The sequence below is a fragment of the Alexandromys fortis genome, unplaced genomic scaffold (assembly GCF_014885135.2).
Source record: "Alexandromys fortis isolate MF-2015 unplaced genomic scaffold, M_Fortis_MF-2015_v1.1 scaffold_51, whole genome shotgun sequence".
In the NCBI taxonomy this organism is placed as follows: domain Eukaryota; kingdom Metazoa; phylum Chordata; class Mammalia; order Rodentia; family Cricetidae; genus Alexandromys; species Alexandromys fortis.
In genome coordinates, this window is record NW_026067925.1 from 7288362 (window position 1) to 7307559 (window position 19198).

The 19198-nt window shown below is 42.0% G+C and overlaps 1 protein-coding gene across 1 annotated transcript in view; it reads right to left on the reverse strand.

The window, feature by feature from the left end:
- The window catches only part of Ahctf1 (AT-hook containing transcription factor 1), a 55534-nt gene extending 42780 nt beyond the window's left edge, over positions 1–12754 (reverse strand). Inside the window, exons 1-6 of the mRNA XM_050142787.1 lie at positions 12327–12754; positions 8294–8421; positions 4369–4622; positions 2192–2372; positions 1351–1558; positions 395–511 (exon numbers count right to left, since the gene is read on the reverse strand). Of these exons, the coding sequence (XP_049998744.1) occupies positions 395–511; positions 1351–1558; positions 2192–2372; positions 4369–4622; positions 8294–8414 (881 nt within the window). The 5' untranslated portion in view covers positions 8415–8421; positions 12327–12754. The remainder of the gene's footprint in view (positions 1–394; positions 512–1350; positions 1559–2191; positions 2373–4368; positions 4623–8293; positions 8422–12326) is intronic.
- Between the last annotated feature and the right edge of the window lie 6444 nt (positions 12755–19198).

Sequence of the window (19198 nt, forward strand, 5' to 3'; positions counted from 1 at the left end):
TCCTTCAGTAAGTATATTTTAAATATATGGCTGCCTAAAACTATTAACTGCATTTCCTACCTTCCTTTGCACCACACTAAGTCCTGGCCTCTAAGAGTATGAACAGAACCATCCCATGGCAACTACAGAGAGCATCCCTTCAGAGACGTGTTCTTTTTCCTCCAAAACGCTTACCTATGAAGATCAAGCTCCACATGAGAGAGTACAACAAGAACATGAAACAAGACACCAAATGAATCAGGTACAATGTGCACAGAGCACAAAGTGTGGTACCATCACATCTGGCAGCGGTGATGTATTCAAATGTCACAAACGAACTGTTCCAGTTTGACTCCTCTCCTACTATACCCTCAGCCTCATGACATGTATTTTTAAAAACCACAGGCATACTAACCTATCTTGTGTGGACTGAACAGCCCATAAGTAACAGCAATTACGAGGATCATTCTCAGGTTCTTGAAAAACAACTGCATAGACAGGAATCCTTCCACCTTCTAGCTGTGTATAATACCTAAAACAAACAGAACAATTCATTGCTTATTTTTAAGTTAAAATTTTATCTTTGGGGGAAAAGGTGCCTTGTATAAAAATCTGAGTTAAGAAGGCGCTGTTTATATGTTCCTAAATTCAGTGATTTGGGGAACTCAAGTCATTTTACCTTCAAGAACACAAGGGAGAGTAAAAGCCCCAGGTAGAGCAGGGATGACAACTGCTAAATCACACGTGTATACTTATGTGATAACTAGCTTTTAAGAGTCACATGAATACACATCATACTATATCATTCCTCAAAGAGTAGAAGAGATAGAACTGCCACAATATTCCAGCTTAACCATTGGGAATTTTATCATCGCTGCTGTTTGTTCATCTGCTTCTTCAAGACAGTCTCATGTCACCCAAGCTCCTCTCAGATTAGTTAAGTAGCTGAAGCTAGCCCGAAACTCCTTGTCCTTCTGCCTCTATTTCCTCAGCGCTAGAGACATGATGACATTTATCCAAGACTAGCTGCCCTTTGGGTTTAAGTCAATTTTCTATTATAAAAACAGTAGACGCGGCCTTATGAGATGGCTCAGCCTATAGACAATATATTATGAAGTCTGATGGCCTGAATTTAATCCCTGGGAACTACATGATATAAGGAGAGAAGAGACTCCTGCAAGTTGTCCTAACAGCCATATGCACATTGTGACATATATATATGCACACACACCAACCCAAACTCACAGGCTAACTAATTCCCTTATCAAACCATGACTTAATTCAATAAAACTATCCTGTCATTTTTCTCATAGTAATTTTCAAATAACATTTTAAAAAAAGCAATCAACTCAGAGAAAGAATTATACTTACTCTCTTTTCATGCTTTTCATATTCCAAAGTGCTAAGTAGCCATCAGAAAAGCCTACAGCAAGCTGATTTGTCCTGTTGATGTAACTCAGAGTAGAAATGGATATTCCTGATGGGCTTACTAACTGGAAACACAGGTGGCGTCCTTCTCTCATTACGCTCTCTCTGATGTGTGGTACTTCAGCGGGGATACCAGTTATAACTTCAAGGTCTAAAATAAAAAATAAAAATAAGATTAAGAAACTTAGTAAGAGCCAGCAGAGTTCAATTCCTAGACTCCATGTAAAGGTGTATATGGGGCTTGTCAAGATGGCTCACCTGATAAAAGACACCTGCCACTAAGAATGACCTGAGTTCAATTCCTGGGATCCACATGGTAGAAGGAGAGAACCAACTCCTGCAAGTTGTCCTCTGACCTTTACATGTATGCCATGGCACACATGTCCTCTTATACATACACACATACATGTATACAAAATAAGGATTTTAAAATAAAGACAAGAAGAAGAGGACTGAATCCACAAAGACAGTTCCTGAGCTCTCTTTACATGCATACAACTCCAGTTCCCAGAATGCCTAATGTCATCATAGTATGTGCAGGAAAAAACACTTGTGAAAATTTTAAAAATATATCTTATCAGTACACATAAGGAAATAAATAATTAGCCTTTTACCATTTCCTTCCATTTTTCTTGAGAAAGTCTCATTAAATATGCTTGGAAGGCAGAGGCAGGCAGAACTTTGTAAATTCAAGGCCAGCCTGGTCTACAGAGCATGTCCCAGGACAGCTAGGGATACACAAAGAAGCCCTGTCTCAAAAAAAAAAAAAAAGTAACTAAATTACCTGATGCCTCTACTTCATTCTGACTACAGGACAAGTCATCCAAACACAGGTCAATAAGAAGGATCTGTCCAACATCAGTTACCACAGCTGCCACTCCAAAAAGCCACCGAAGACTTGGATGTAAATGCTGGGTACTAGCGCTGGCTCCTCCATGATTAATTATAGGCTCAATAGCTGTTACCTAGGAACCAGAATATGGAATTGGTTTTTTTAAAGTGAGGAAATAAAGCCAACTGTATAACAAATAAGAACTGATATTAGTAACTTTAACAGACAAACATTATTTAGAATCATAACTGCATGACATTTATAAATTCTAAACATAGTTGAATTCTCAGTTGTACTACATAATTATGCTATTATTTCAATATAATAAAAAACTGGCCAGGTGGTGGTGGCACACGCCCTTAATCACAGCACTTGGGGGCAGAGACAGGTGGATTTCTGTGAGTTTGAGGCCAGCCTGATCTACAGAGCAATTGCCAGGACAGGCACCAAAGCTACAGAGAAACCCTGTCTCAAAAACAGAATAAACAAACAAACAAAAGAAAATTAACTGATGTTTATTGATAGCTTAGTCTATGCTTGTCATTTAATAAATGCTCACTTAATGTTTATATAATCTTTTTACTGAACTATATGCAATTATCTGTTTAAAGATGAAATTGAAGCTTGGAACACAAACCTAAAAATCATAAATTTGTTAACTATACAACATAAACCTATAATGTTTTATTTTATCACTCTTAAGCAGTCACTTTAGAATTACCCAATGTAAACTAATCATTCTAGAAAATTTTAGTTTAACTTTCTGTGGTGGTTTGAGTAAGAATGCCCCCACAAATTCATCTATTTGATTAGTCACCGGAGAGTAGACCTGTTTGAAAAGAATAAAAGGATTAGGAAGTGTTTCCCTGTTGGAGTGGATTTGGCCTTGTAGGAAGAAGGGTGTTACAGGGAGGAGAGGGGGAGGTTTCAAAAGTCCACAAAGGCTCAGATTGTCTTCCTCTCTGCTTATGGATCAGGTTGTATGTAGCTCTCAAATACTTCTCCATGACTACCTGCATGCCACTATGCTCCCTTCATATTAAGACTCTGAAACTGTAAGCAAGTCCCCAATTAAATGTGTTCTTTTCTAAGAGTTGCCTTGGTCATAGTGTCTCTTCAACAACAACTGAACAGTGACTAAGAAACCTTCCAAATAACATAATGGCAAAAGAGCCCATGTACACACCACCCCAGACAAGATGTTTGTTGTATTTTCTACCAAAGGCGGTAAAACTAGGGCTGAAGAAATGGCTAATGAGGCTGCTCTTCCAGAGGTGCAGGGGTCAATTCCCAGTACCCAAATGATGGCTAATAGCCATCTTTAACTTCAGTTCCAGAAAATTCAATACCTTCTTCTAGCCTCTATGGTTATTGCATGCATACAGTATACAGACACACATGCATACAAAACATCATAAATTGTTTCAAAATCTTGGTTTTTTTGAGACGGGGTTTCTGTGTGTAGCTTTGATGCCTGTCCTGGAACTAGCTCTTGTAGACCTGGCTGGCCTCCAACTCACAAAGATCCCCCTGCCTCTGCCTCCTGAGTGCTGGGACTAAAGGCCTGCACCACCACACCACTCAGTATAAATTTCAAAATCTTTTAAAAGAGGGGTACACAGACAATCTAAATGACTTATACTCAGCTTTTTTATTGTTTTACTTTATTTTTTTAAGACAGGGTCTCACTGTGTAGCCCTAACTTACCTGGAACTTACTATACACATAGATGAGGCTGGCCTTGAACTCAAGAGATGCACTTGTCTCTGCTCCTGAGTGAGGATGTGTGTACCACCAGGCCTGGTCATCTTAAATTAGAATTTCTGAAGGGGCTGGTAAGATGGTGTCAATGATACAAGTCTGACAACCTGAATCTGATGCCTAGGATCCACATAAAAGGAAAAGGAGAGGGTCGAGTCCCCCAAGTTGTCCTCTGACCTCCACACGAGCATGTGATGCATGTGCATGCACACACACACCACCTTTAAAAATAAATTTTGAACTTTATACTGAAGGTGATAATTAAATGAAAATATTAATTGTACAGGTACAGTTCAAATAGTCTTTAAGGTAAGCACATCTTGTAAGCTTTCAGTTTAGAGAGCAAAACTATCTTAAATAGTACATACCCTTCCAGGAAGAACAACAGCTTTGACCACTCTTGATATTCCAAGGTCATAAAGACACAGAACGCTCCCTTCTGCTTCTTCCAATCCTATTAACAATCCAGTTCTCTTATGCCAAGAGAATTCTTTCACTGCAAGGACTACAGGAGGCTGTTCATTTACTCCATTGAATCTATATGCAGATAACCGCTCTCCAGTTAGAGAGTTTACAACTTCAAGTTGTGGACCACAAGCTAAGTATGCTAGTCCATTTTTCCCTATGGAGAAAAAAAGAAGCAAAATCACTGTTTATTGCAATGCCACTGCAACATAACAAATCTAGTAGTTAGCTCTTTCAGATATGAATACTTAACTTTACTACACAAACAATTACAAATCCCTCCTGAATGGAAAGCAAAGCATTTACAGAGTACAGTGATTCTCAAATATAAATAAAATAAAGATCAACTACAACATATAAAATCAAGCACTAGCCAGGCGGTGGTGGTACACGCCTTTAATCCCAGCATTTGGGAGGCAGAGGCAGGAGGATTTCTGTGAGGTCAAGGCCAGCCTGGTCTACAACAGCTAGACCCAGGACAGACTCCAAAGCCACACAGAGAAACCAAAAAACCAAAACAAACAAACAAAATCAAGCACTAAAGAGAACATATGGTACCCAAATTCATTATTTTATTTACTCCTTATCACAGCTCAGTAGAACATAAAATAACCTCAAGTTTAATGCATTTTAACTTATCTAAAGTCATATAGATAAAAAATTAACCCAAGTCTACATAAGTAGCTCCTAAAACCAGGTATTGTGGCACGCCTTGGAAAACCCAACACTTTAGAGACATAAGAACTACAAAACAGGAGTTGTGGTAATCTTAGAGTTTATAAACTTAAACAAGAGAAAATATCAGAATCCCCTCTTTGTCTCCTAATCCTATCCAAATTGCATTCCTGTCTTTAAAGTCACTGGATAGCCCAAAGTAGGTAAATACCAATCTAATTTGTTGAATGTTACTCACCCACTAAGCAAAAACTTAAAATAAAAAACAAACAAAAAGAATTAAGAATAAACCCTAAACTGGATATGGTGGGGCATGCTTGTAATCCCAGTATTTAGGAGACACATCAAGAAGGGAACTATGTAGTGAGATCTTGTGTCAAGGAAAAACAAAACCCAAATTAAACAGATCCTACATTTTCATGTGAGCAACTACTAGATGAATGACGGTAACTTTACTACTACCATGGAAATGCCCATTATTATTCTGTAACAATTTTCTTCTAATGGAAACCCTATCCCCAGGAGATTTAAAGAGTAAACAAACTTGTACCCAGTTGGGAAAGCTAAACTTCCAAGAGTTATGGGGCCCCTCCTGCTGGGGAGATTCTGACCAGAAGAACTGACAAGGAGTCACCAGCAAATTGTGACCTCCAAGGGCCCTGTACTGACACTGTACACATGCATATATGCAACCAAAACATTCAAAACATAAAAAATAAATCTTTACTACTGTGTGTAATTAGCCACCCCATAGCAAATAAGACTCAAAAAATTTTTAAATTATTTATTTATTTGTTTATTATGTATACAATATTCTGTCTGTGTGTATGTCTGCAGTCTAGAAGAGGGCACCAGACCCCATTACAGATGGTTGTGAGCCACCATGTGGTTGCTGGGGATTGAACTCTGAACCTTTGGAAGAGCAGGCAATGCTCTTAATCACTGAGCCATCTCTCCAGCCCCTCAAAATTGACACCATTGAAAATGGCTTTTGCTGGGCAGTGGTGGTACACACCTTTAATCCCAGCACTCGGAAGGCAGAGGCAGGCATCTTTGTGAGTTAGAGGACAGCCTGGTCTACAAGAGCTAGTTTCCAGGACAGGCTCCAAAGCTACAGAGAAACCCTGTCCTGGGGGGGGGGGGGTGGAAAGAAAAGAAAATAGCTTTTTGTTTTGTTTTGAGACAAGGTTTCTCTATGTAGTCCCTGCTCTCCTGGAACTCACTGGTATCGAACTAAAGATCTGTCTCTGCCACCAGCACCAGAGTGCTGGGATTAAAGCATACACCACCACTGACCAGCAAAAATGGCCTTTTAAAGAGAGACTTTTCAGGCTGGCAAGATGACTCAGTGTGTGAAGACCTGATGATTTGGTTTCAATCCCTGAGACTCACATTTGGAATAACAGGACTACTCTGACAAACTGTCTTCTGACCTCCATGTACATATATGTCATGGCACATGACACTCCTATTCAAAAAAAAAAAAAAACCCTAAAAAAATAAATCCACATATATAGTTTTTCTCAGTGGAAATTTTAGAGATTCATGATGAACGGCCATCTTCTAATTTGAATCTAGTATTACTTTGTACCATTTGAAATATATGCACACCTATTACATTTTGACATACAGTCTCTTCAAGAAATGAATAGTACCACAATGTCAGGTGGCTGGTATATCCTTTCAGTTTTGGATGTTTAGTTGGTTTTGTTTCATTTGTCATTTCTTCTTCTATTGCTGAGAGAAGAAAATGTTAAAATGTACCTTATGTTAAGAAGCCAACATGGCCTTGTTCCCTGGAAGGCCAGCTGCAGGCGGATTCCTGAGATTTAAGGCACCCTAACAATAATAAATTAAGAGTTTACTAAAAAAGTTTATAATAAAAACTACAAAAACCCTAAAAGTTTATAAGCATTCTAATTTTTTGCAGGGAAATATTTTTTTAGAACCATTAACGTCTTCCCAGATAAGAAAATGAGGTTATAGGCATTTGCACATATCAATGAGTGCATAAGCCAGAGGGAGGTATTGGGTGTCCTGTTTCATTCCCTTGGGACAAGGCCTCTCACTGAATTTGGCACTAGGATGGCAGACAGCAAGCCCCAGTGATCTTTCTGCCCCATCCACACAGTGCTAGGGTTATAGGTGTATTGCTAGGCATGTGCATATACATGTGTGTATGTGTAATTGTTCATAAGGAGACCAGGAGTTAACTTTGGGTATCTTTTACGGTTCTCCACCTTATTTTTGTGTCTTTCATTGAATCTGGAGCTCCCCATTTTGACTACAATGGCTGGGGAGGACCTGTTTCCTCACAGCAATGCCGGGATTAGGTATATATACTATGCCCTACTTTTACATATATGTTGCAGATTTGGGAACTCAGGTCTTCATGCCTATAATAAATTTTCTCCCCATCCCACTGAGTTTTAAGTAAAAAAAACAATTAGAATACACTGCCCCATAAATTTAATGATTGTTCCAAAGAATATAGTTTTACATACCTAACTATAGGTATTATATAATATTCTAAGTTGGTTTTTAATAGATGCTAATAAATACTTTTTAAAAAACTTAACTGGTAAATTTCTTTAAAAAAAAAAAAAAAGGATTTATTTAGCCAGGCAGTGGTAGCATATGCCCTTAATCCCAGCACTCGGGAGGCAGAGATGGAGAATCTCTGTGAGTTCGAGGCCAGCCTGGTCTCCAAGAGCTAGTTCCAGGACAACCAGGGCTATTGCACAGAGAAACCCTGTCTTGAAAAATAAAAACAAACAAATAAAAAGACTTATTTTATTGTACTTATGTGTGGATGTATGTCTCTGTATGAGAGTACCTGTGGAGGCCAAAACGATGTTAGATCTCTCGAAGCTGAAATTATTGGTTTATGAGTGGCCCAACATCCCACCTTCTGATCTCATGATTATGTAGCAAGTGTTCTTAACTGTTGAGACCCTTTTGCATTCGTGCATGCGGTCATTTGTGCGCACACATGTGTGTTGTGTGTATATGTATGTGCATGTATGTATAGATGTGCATGTCCATGTGAAGTGTAATGGAAACTAAATCTAGGACTGTGAGTAGGGCCAGGCAGCAAACGCTTTACCACTGAGCTGTAGTCCCAAAATAGAGAACCTTCATCCATGTTTTTACCTGCGGCAAACTTCCCACGCAACACGGACTCTAGCGTTATCTCATCTTCTCCGAGAGCTTCAACAGTCACTTCTGGGAAGTGCAGGAGATCACTCGTCACGTGAGCTGTTAAGTCTTGCATGCTTCCACTGTAAATAGTTTTTTAAAAATAAAATTAGTATATTTGTTCTATTGAACGGTACACTTCATAATTTCTTGTCAGATGGATGTGAGGGAAGTGAGCCACACACAAAAGTAAACCAAGTAAGGTAAGTGTGTACATATGGGACTAACATAGTCCTGCTACAAAAATCTACTTCCGCCGGGCGGTGGTGGCACATGCCTTTAATCCCAGCACTCGGGAGGCAGAGGCAGGCGGATCTCTGTGAGTTTGAGACCAGCCTGGTCTACAGAGCTAGTTCCAGGACAGGCTCCAAAGCCACAAAGAAACCTATAATCTTGAAAAACCAAATCTCGAAAAAACCAAAAAAAAAAAAAAAAAAAAAAAAAAAAAAATTCCTAAAAAATACTTCAGGTAAACAGGGGACTATCCCACAGTTACCTCTTTTTCCACACTTTTTTCCTTTTCCTTTTAATATGCTGGGAATTGAACCCAATACCTCTGAACTAACATTTTCAACCCTGAAAAAGTTAATTTTTCAGTTAAAAAAAAGGGGGGCTCTGTAATGTTCAGAATCCCCAGCAAAACTTCAAAAATTGAATCTATTATCTGTCTTTTACTAGATAGAAAGGGAAAAAAATCTAAATTATCTTTAATTTCTTTTACAAGACTAAAGTCCCTTTGTGACTTCTGTTGTAAATAACCAAAAAAGTAAGGCTGTGATATACAGTTCAGTGGTTAAGAACACTTTTTGCTTTTGGAGGAAGACACAGGTTTGGTTTCAGTACCACCATGGTGGCTCACAACCACCAATACAACTCCAGTTCCAGGGGATCCAATGCATTCTTCTGACCTCCACAGGCACCAGGTTCGCAGCACGTGTGTGGTTCACATACACACATGCAGGCAAAACACCCATACATACAAAATAAAACCAAAAATTCTGGTTGAATACAAAAGCATCTTTCTGAATGATTGAGATGAAAAGCAGAGAGGACGGGAGGGGGATAGACAATAGAATTCTGAGACAAGTTGGCTTTAGTTTTGAATATTACCTATCAAATCTAGTTCTGGTGTGCCTATCTTGTTTAATGCACTCTGAGTTCCAAAGAGGCAGACTCCTCAGGCTAAATATGGTGCCACCAACCTATAATCTTGATGTTTGGGGAGGCACAACTTCCAGGCCAGTCTGGCCTAGATGGTAAGTTTTAGACCAGCTAAGGATGTACTGCAAGACCTTAGCTAAAAATAAAGTTCACGGCTATTAATTCTAGTCTATGCTGTCAAAATTACTATACAAGCTTGCTGCTTCAACAACAGCTTCAAAGTCCAAAAGGTAAAGAAGCAGGTTAAAAAATCACTTGAAAGAGACAGCAAGACTAAGTTTAATGTAGAGAGGGGAAAACTACACTAGATTTTCATTCATGAATTTCAAGACTCATAACAGGAAAAAGACAAGGCAGGGTGAATTAGAATCCAATCTGAAGCAGCCTACTATGTATAATCAGATTTTTTAAAAAAAGGGAGAAAGAACTTGCGTTGTAAAACAAATTGGCCTCAAATTCTCAGATATCCTCCTCCTTCTGCCTCCTAAGCACTGAAATTAAAGGTATGTGTCAAAATAAATTATAAATGTAATTTAAAAACCCTCAATATTTAGTCTTTTACTTTATTTATTTATTTATTTATTTTCGAGACAGGGTTTCTCTGGAACTCATTCTGAGACCTGGCTGAACTTGAACTCAAGAGATCTGCTTGCCTCTGTGTCCCGAGTACTGAGATTAAAGGTGTGCGCCACCCCTGCCTGGCTTCTTCTATTTTTTAAATATTATGAAGAACAAAATCTATAAGGCTAAGACATTTAAACAAAATACCATAAACCAGTTTTTGAAGTGAAATATGTACATATCCAAAGTAAATGAATTCTACCACCAAAGACAGTATCTGATCTAAGAGCAAGTGGACCAATTCTTTCTATTTTAATCCAAACACTAATCACCCACTGCTTTACTCTTTGTCATTTTCAGGCGGAATTTCATGAAGCCTGGGCTGGACCTGAACTCCTTAAATTTTCCACCTCCATTTCCCACCATCATTCCTGGGAAAAGTAAACTCCAAGGGCAGAGATCTTAGTCCTGACCTCCAGAAGTTCACTTTCTACAAGAGGGCTTCATAATCACACTATCAGACACAGGGATAAATGCTACAACAGAGATACATATGCAGTGAAAAACAAACTGAGATTAAAAAAAAAAAAAAAAGAATATAGCCAAAAGGTGGTACTTAGGGGCAGGATTTAAAACGTGAGAATTTAAAAAAGTTAAGCTGGCATGCCAAACTGAAGGTCAAACACCTTTTGAAGAATGTGAGCCTAGGACTGGTGCTGATTCTGTATGGCTGAAATACAAAATCCGTGAGATAAGGCTGGCCGGAATAGACACTCTACAGAGATGCTAACAGACAAGCTACCCTGGAGAACACTTCATTCTTGGAGTCCTTTAATTTATGAAGTTAGGATCTAAAAGGGCAATGTTTTATTTAAGTGGAAATATAGGCCCCAACTTTAAATGTTTACAAAAGAATTAGGTTGCCTTGCAAAATTGGTAACATTTGAATACTAAGTTACTATGTGCCTCACACCTGTAATCCCCACTATTTCCCAGGCTGAAGGAAGGGGCGTGCATAAAGACTGCCTGGTCTGCGTAGGATGACTGTCTCTAAAGAGAAAGAAAAGTAAAAAGAGAGTAGCTTAATGATGATTCCTGCTAGAATACTATGAATACTATGACCTAGTATGAGGTCATAGATTCAATCCCCAGAACCACCAAAAGTACAAAATAAATCACAGAATAGTCTTCACATAGCGTTTGTCCACCACCACATGAAATAGTAAACTCACTCAAGTAACTTCCGTCTTCCAAGAAGCTGACAGTTAAAGCTCAAAGACAGTTCTTAAAGCCCGCGGATTCTTTAGGATATCAAGAGCCAAATTATGTTTCGTTCTAAAGAACCCACATTCTTTGAGATGTGTCTCCAACTGTCAAGTTTTTAAAAACAAAAAGCCAGCGGCTTGAAGTAGAGATCGGTGGTGGAGCGCGTGCTTAACATGCGCGAGGTGGTAGCTTTTCGATTACTGGCATCAAAAATAAACAAAAATAACAACGCTCATTTTTCTATAACAACACACCTCTAGAATGAATGCCGTTCGTTTGGGGAACCAAAAATCAACCGATCCCATGCTGGGGACACAACTCAGTGGCAGAGCGCTTGCCTGGCATGTGAGGACCTTCACGGTGTCAAAAAGAACCGTTCCACAAAGTCAACAAAAACCACCTGTCTCAAACAGATCGCGTCCACTTATCAATTCTAAAAGCAAATATAACCGACTCCCCGAAAATTCAACCAAAGGCAACAGTAATCGCCCCTAAAGCTCGCAGACGAGCTGTTGACACGGTCATCTTAAAGGAGCTGTACCGGATCCATTCACTCCTGTGGCCCGCACGACCCGCCACCGCGAGTCAAACTTTGTTCCCCGCCCAGGACTCACCGGAGCCAAGCACAGGACCATGTGGAGCACACGCCAACGTAGGAGAGACTCAGAGCGCCCGCCGCTGTCGGCGGGGAACGCCCCACAAAGGTCTCCATCGACCCGCCCCACCAAGACGGGTCGGGGTCTTGAGTCAGGCCCGCCCCGGGCGGCCGAGATCCGGACCACGGGCGCGGGAGATAAGCGCGGAGCCGCGACTCTGCCGCCATGTGCCAGCGCTCGCCACCGAGGTTATGTAACTAACGCCCGAGCGCCGGAACGAGCCGCACCGGTCGCATCTCGCGGACGCCGTTTTCCCCGCGCGGCGGAAAGCTCGGCCTAGGCCCGGGCCTCACAGTCCCGCCCGCCCCGCCCTCGGCGCGCGGGCCTCCCGCTCCCCGTCCTACCTGAGCCCGCGGGCCAGGCCGCCGAGAGCCGCGGCGCCTGCTGCTTCCGTGCAGTCCGTCACAGCATCTCCCGGGAGACACGGCCCGGCGCGCGCCCCCGCCCGCGGAAGCCGCTTCACGCTCAGCCACTCTCCGACCCCCTCAGGCCCCGGGGAGCGCCTCGGCCCGGCCGTCCAATCCCGGCTTCGAACTCGGCCGCTGCCCGCGCCGCGTCCGCGCCGCTGGCGACTCGACTTACTGGGCTGGCACTGCGCGGGCCGCGCTCTGCGCACTAACCCGGGCGCACTGCCCGAACCCCACACACCGCCTCTCCGCCGAGAGAAGGATCGCGGCCAGGGCGGGGAGCCGAGCGCAGATCGCGCTGCGGGGCCCGGACTTCTCGCGAGGGTTCCGGCCTCGGGTGCCGACTCCGCGGGAATTTTCAAACTCTCCCTGCTAGGCCTTGCGGAAAGGGAGAAATGGCAGACTGCTTTGGGAAGAAAGGTTCATTTACGTAAAAGGCAGGGTCTCCCCGCCTCCTAGGAGTGGATGGGAGAAAGACTACAAGTCCCACAGTGCTTTGCGTGATAGGCGTGGCGTAGGGCGTGGCAGGCTTTGCCAAGCTCGTGGCCCCGGGTATTCTGGCGGCGGTTCCTGCTGGCAGCCAAGCGATCATCTTTCCTCTTTGACTGCTACACTTGCCTCGTGTTTTCCGTTCCGTGCTCCGACTTTTCATGCAAAAAGCGTGCCCCAGACTTGAGAAACGTTTACTCATTTTTCCAAAAAGTCTCATCTTTTGTCATCTATCAGATCCTGGGTGTCTTCTGCTAGAGCACGTGCTTAGCATGCACGAAGCTCTGGGTTACAAGACGCCAAACCTATGTTGCCTTTTTGATTTGCTTTTTCATTTGTTAGTATTGAGAGACCGGGATTAGACTCCTTAGTAAGCAGACAGATAGGGAGAAAGGCTGTGGCAAATTTCCAAGCAAGCCAGCTTCTTCCTCAACCCTCTGCCGATGGTCTGGTTTGGTAAGGTTAAGTAAGGCCTGATCAGGACACATCACACAACAATATGGAATCAGTCAATTAACTGTCTTATCTGTCTTCAAACTGACTGACCCTAGGGAGGAAGACTACATATAGCCTTTTTCTTTTTCTTTTGGTTTTTCGAGACAGGGTTTCTCTGTAGCTTTGGAGCCTGTCCTGGAACTAGCTCTTATAGACCAGGTTGGCCTCCAACTCACAGAAATCCGCCTGCCTCTGCCTCCCGAGTGCTGGGATTAAAGGCCTGTGCCACATTTTAATTCTTTAACTGCAGTGAAAATGAACTCAATTAAGATCCCTAGACTGTATCATTTCTAGACAGTATCATTTTGGCAGTTCGCCTCAGGGATTTCTTCTGTAGATTATTAGTTTCTTTCCTTGAAAAGATACTTCTAGCACCAAATACTTTTCAAACAAATACTGAGTTGCAGAAAACTCAGACAGAGTCGGGAGGATCTCTGTGTGTTCAAGGCCAGCCTGCTCTGCATTTCAAGTTCCAGGGTTACAGGTCTCAAACAGAGGGATCAGGAAAGAGTGGGGAGAGGATATTAGTGAGCTGTTTTGAGGGATCAGGAAAGAGAGTGGGCAGTCTTGTCTGCAAAATGAGTTCCAAGACAGCTAGGACTGTTACACAGAGAGACCCTGTCTCGGGAAGAAAGGAAGGAAGGAAGGAAGGAAGGAAGGAAGGAAGGAAGGAAGGAAGGAAGGAAGGAAGGAAGGAAGGACTGTCTTATGTACCATTGGCCTTAACCCCATTGTTGGGATTACAGTAATGCACCCCTGTCCCCAGTTTTGGGTGCTTCTGAGGATGAAATTCAGGGCTTCATGAATGCTAAACACTCTACCAACTGAGTGACGCCCATTTGATGCTGGGGATTGAGCTCAGGACATCTAATCGCCTTGAGCCCCATTAAACAGACTCTTCAAACAGAAAGCATCCCTTTGCCCCATATACTTGTTAGCTTCTGTCCTTGCCTTCCTCCACAGCCTACATTTCCATCCTTTGGGAAGAAGACAAGATTTTCAGCCTGGGAATTCTGCTGGTGTGACAGGGAAATCAGGTGATTTCTGGGCTTTAGCTGTCAATCATCTGAAGACCAAGGGGACCAAAGTGACGAACTGACTGATTCTTTAGGCCGACGTTTATTAATGTTAGCAAAGTCCCGGGGTAGTAAAAGTAGCTGGAGTTGTTGGACCCTAGAGTCCAATTACTGAGGAGGAGTCGCCCCAAGAAAACACTCTCACACTGAAGTTGATGTAAAAGCAAGAGGTTTTCATTCTGTTGCGACAGGGTCTTTCAGCATTCAAGAAGCCAAAAGACCCTGAACGACTGTTACAAGCTATTTTTAAAGCAAAAAGCCATAGAAACAAGGGGGTGGGGGAACTCGGGGGTTGTTTTTTAACTATTGGGATTGGCTTATTCAAAGGGCCATTACCAATAATTGGCTGGAGAGCGGTTGCCAGATCAGGTGAGGTAAGAGAGAACATCTGAGGGTCACTTTGCCCCCTTCCCAGGGACTGAGTCAAAACATCTCTGGACATCTGTGGGTTATCTTGTCCCAGCTCCAGGAATGGAGCTCTATTTGGAGAACACTCACAAGGACTCAGGGAGATGGAAAGTTCCCAACATTCTAGTATGTGTAGGTGCAGTTGTTAGGTTCCCAGGTGGGGAGCACTACTGCTGAGAGGCCTCAGAAATGGCCTCAGAGTTGTCAGAAATGGCTTCAGAGTTATCCTAGAGTTCTACAGAGTGATTGCTCAGCAGTTAAAAGTACTGGCTGTTCTCCAAGAGGACCAGAATTGGATTTCTATCATCCAAAGGGTAGCTTGCCTTCTGTAACTCCAGTTCCCAGAATCCAGCATTCCCTCTGACCTCCACTGGCACCAGGCACCCTTCTAGTACATATACAGGCAAAATACTTATACATATAAAAAATTAAAATAATTAAAAATCCCTTTAGATTGTAAAATTCAATAATCTGTCCCATCATACCTAATATGACCAATACACAGTCTTTCAGATTTTAATCTTTTCTTCCATCATTACTAACAGACTGATTTTTTTCTGTGATTGACTATCAAATAACTGAATCAATCATACTGTAAACAGAAATTTCTTTCCCAACTACCCAGTCCCAAATAACTGACTCAAAGGCTAAATGTGAGTTACAAGTGCTTAGGCTTATTACTAGCTAACTCTTACATTTAAATTAACCCATATTTCTGTTTATGCCTTGCCGTGTGGTAGTACCTTGACTAGCATGGCACGTTCATCTCCTGCTCCAAGGCTGACTGGCGACTCCTCTGCCTCTGTCCTTCTTCCCATCATCCTTACTTTGGCTGCCCCGCCTATATTTCCTGCCTGAATACTAGGCAGTCAGCATTTTGTTAAACCAATTTGAGTGACAAATCTTTACAGTGTACAAGAGGATTATTCCATGGCACCGTACCTGTTCTATTTACCTACAAACCTCCTGAGAATAATTTCTTTCCTTTTTTTCCCCATTGTCTTGCCTTTTTGCATCCTTTTCTCTCCCCATTTTATTTTATTTTCTATCATTTAATTGCATCCTCATCTCTTGTTTGCTTGTTTGTTAGTTTTTGTATTTTGAGACAGGGTTTCTCTGGGTATCAGCCCTTGCTGTCCTGGAACTCACTTTGTAGACCAGGCTGACCTCCAACTCAGAGATCCGCCTGCCTCTGCCTCCTGAATACTGGGATTTTTTTTAAAAGGTGTGATGTGAGCCACCATCACCTGGCAGATCCACACCTCTTGCTTGCTTGCTTGTTTGTTTTGATACAGAATCTACCTTCTGATGTGGCCTGGGATGACCTTAAACTGCTGATCTCCCTGTCCCCATGTCCTGCAAGTTGGAATTATTGCTGTGTACCACTGCAGGAGGCTGTATGTGTTGCCAGGAATTGAACTCAGGCATGGCACATGCTAGATGAACACTGAACTACATCTTTCGCTCCGTTTGTTTGTTTTTTGAGACATTCTTGCTAATGGTCTAGACTGGTCCTAAACTTAGGATCCCCCTGCCTCTCTCCACTTATTACAGGAATATGTCACCACACCTCGCCTCGATCGAAATCTGAATATCCGTCCGGCCAGCTCAAGCTTTCCTTTCCATGGCAAATCCTCTCTGTCACTTCAACCCACATAACTACAAACTTGCATTGGAAATATGCTGCATTATTTCATGCCTGTTTCCCTTTTTGCCTCTGACTCTCTCCACCCACCCACCACCCCATCCCACAGCTACCCCAGGAGCACAGACTGCATCTTTTGAAAATGCTTCCCTGTTGCTTTTTAACCTTAATTACTTCGTAAGCTTAATCTCCAATGTAAAGCTCTCCAACTTTTCCTCGTCTTTCAGGCCTTTAAGCATGTACCAGATTATTTTAATTAGTTTCAATCATCAGCAGTAATAAATGTCAAGTGTAAAGAGAAGAACGTAGGCTCAGTAGTTAACAGTGTGCAAAAAAGCTGATTGAATAAATTAAGCGTTTCTTTTATATAATACTTCAATGTCTTTGACATGCTTGGTGTTTATGAAAATTGCTTGGCTCTGATGTTCACTTATATTTGGGGTAGATCTTGTGTCATTGGTGGGTCACAGAATAGACTTGGGCAAATACAGCTGCAAAGTGTTCTCCTTTTAGAAGTAGGAATGTGACCCCTGCACCTGTGGACATAGCCACTCAGGAGTCTGAGTAGGATAACAAGTTCAAGTTGTATCTGAGCTGTAAGTGAATTCCAGTCTAGCTTGGATAATTTAGTGAGACATGATCTTAAAAACTCATAAATGAGAAAAGGGCTAGGAAACCAGAAGCAATGGCTATGTCTACAACCCCAATACTTGGGAGTCTGAGGCAGGAGGATTGCTGTTGGTTTGAGGTCAGCTTGGCTTCCAGGATGGCCTGAAGTACAGACTGAGACCCTGTCTAAACAAACAAATAGAATGTTCTTTTAAATGGTCAAAGGGCTGAGTATATCTTGGCAGTAGAGTTCTTGCCTGGCTTGTTCGAGACTCTCAGTTCAATGCCCAGTTCTGAACAAAGAAAGAAAAACAAAAGAATGTGATTATTTGGAGCTAAACTAAGTTGTAATGCTTCTCACTGCTTCTAACTACATAATTTTAATTGGATTGCTCCCCTCTCTGAGACTACTTTCAGAAAAGAAACTGTTACCTCTGCAGGACTGTGAGGAAGACCAGAAGTGGGCAGGCGCCTGATCTGCTCCCTTTTCACCCATGTAACCATGTTCAATATAAAGCTGAACAGCGTAGGACATGGCAATAGCTGGTGCAAGCCCCGGGGCCTCCATGGAAGTATTCTATTCAAGAAACTGTTTCTGTTTCAGTCTGCCATCCCTGGAGTGACTGACAGCTGTCTTATTTGAGAGAACTTAGAACCTCATTGACAGGGTGTGCAAGAAGGTCCATTTGTTTGGCAAAGTAATGGGACGGCACTGTTACTTTATCATCAACAACAAAAATAGAGCTGCTGTGTCTGAAATAAAGATAAGGGTCTTTATTCGAGCGGCTACATTTTCATCATCTTTTGTGGAGAATATGGGTCACAGCAAGCAGTTCCCACCCTGGATTTTGCCCATTAACCACTCACAGGGTGAACGATGAGTCCCATATTTCTTGCTTCATGTTATATTTCTCATAAGGGTGAAATGGTCAGCTAAGTAATCATTTTATAAATGAGCAAATATCAATTTTATCATTCAAAACAAAAAGTACATAATAAGATGGCTCAGAGCCTACTGCTCCTGCATAGAACCTAGTTTCTACTCACTGTGTCAGGGGGCTTACAGCTCCTGTAACACCAGCTCCATGAGAATCAGAGGTTTCTGGCCTCCAAGGGTCTTTTCACTTACCTGCACCTTCCCCCACATCATTTAAAATAAATCTTAAAAATACAAAAGAGAGCCAAGTGCAGAGGCACACACCTTTAATCCCGAGAAGGCAGAGGCAGGCAGATCCGTAAACAGCCTTTTCCTGTTCTGACCACTTGCTTCCAAATAACCAACACAAAGCTTAATATTACTTACAAATGCTCTGCCAGTAACTCAGGCCTATTACTAATTAGCTCTTACGTTTTAAGCTAATCCATATTTCTTATTTATGTTCTGTCATGTTGTGGTGCTTTTATTAGCATGGCACATTCATCTCCTGCTCCCTCTGCGTCTCAATGGCAACTTCTGACTCCGCCCTTCTTCCCATCATCCTTAGTTTGCTCCTCTCCTCATCCTTCCTGCCTGACTACTGACCAGTCAGCATTTTGTTTGTTTGTTTGTTTTTCAAGACAGGGTTTCTTTGTAGCTTTGGAGTCTGTCCTGGAACTAACTCCTGTAGACCAGGCTGGCCTCGAACTCACAGAGATCCACCTGCTTCTGTCTCCCAAGTGCTGGGATTAAATGTGTGCTCCACCACTGCCCTGCCAGTCAGCATTTTACTAAACCAATTTGAATGACAACTCTTTACAGTGTACAGGAGGATTATTACACATCACAGATCTATATAGTGAGGTCCAGAACAGCGAGAGCTACATAGTGAGACTCTGCCTAAAAAAAAAAAGAATATATATATATATATAAAATTTTCCCACAATCTAGAGATTTTATATCTCTAGAGATATTCTAGACCAAAGACCTTGTTTTTTAGCTGGAATAAATGAATCAAGTGATTTATCGCACTATTTTGATTTTTGTTTGTTTTCTTTTGCTCCTGAACTTCCTCTAGTTCTTTCCTTTTTGTCTATTTATATATTTATATTTATATTTGCCTTTTCCCCTGAGCCATCAAGCCTGCCCCCAGCACTTTTACTTTCCGTCT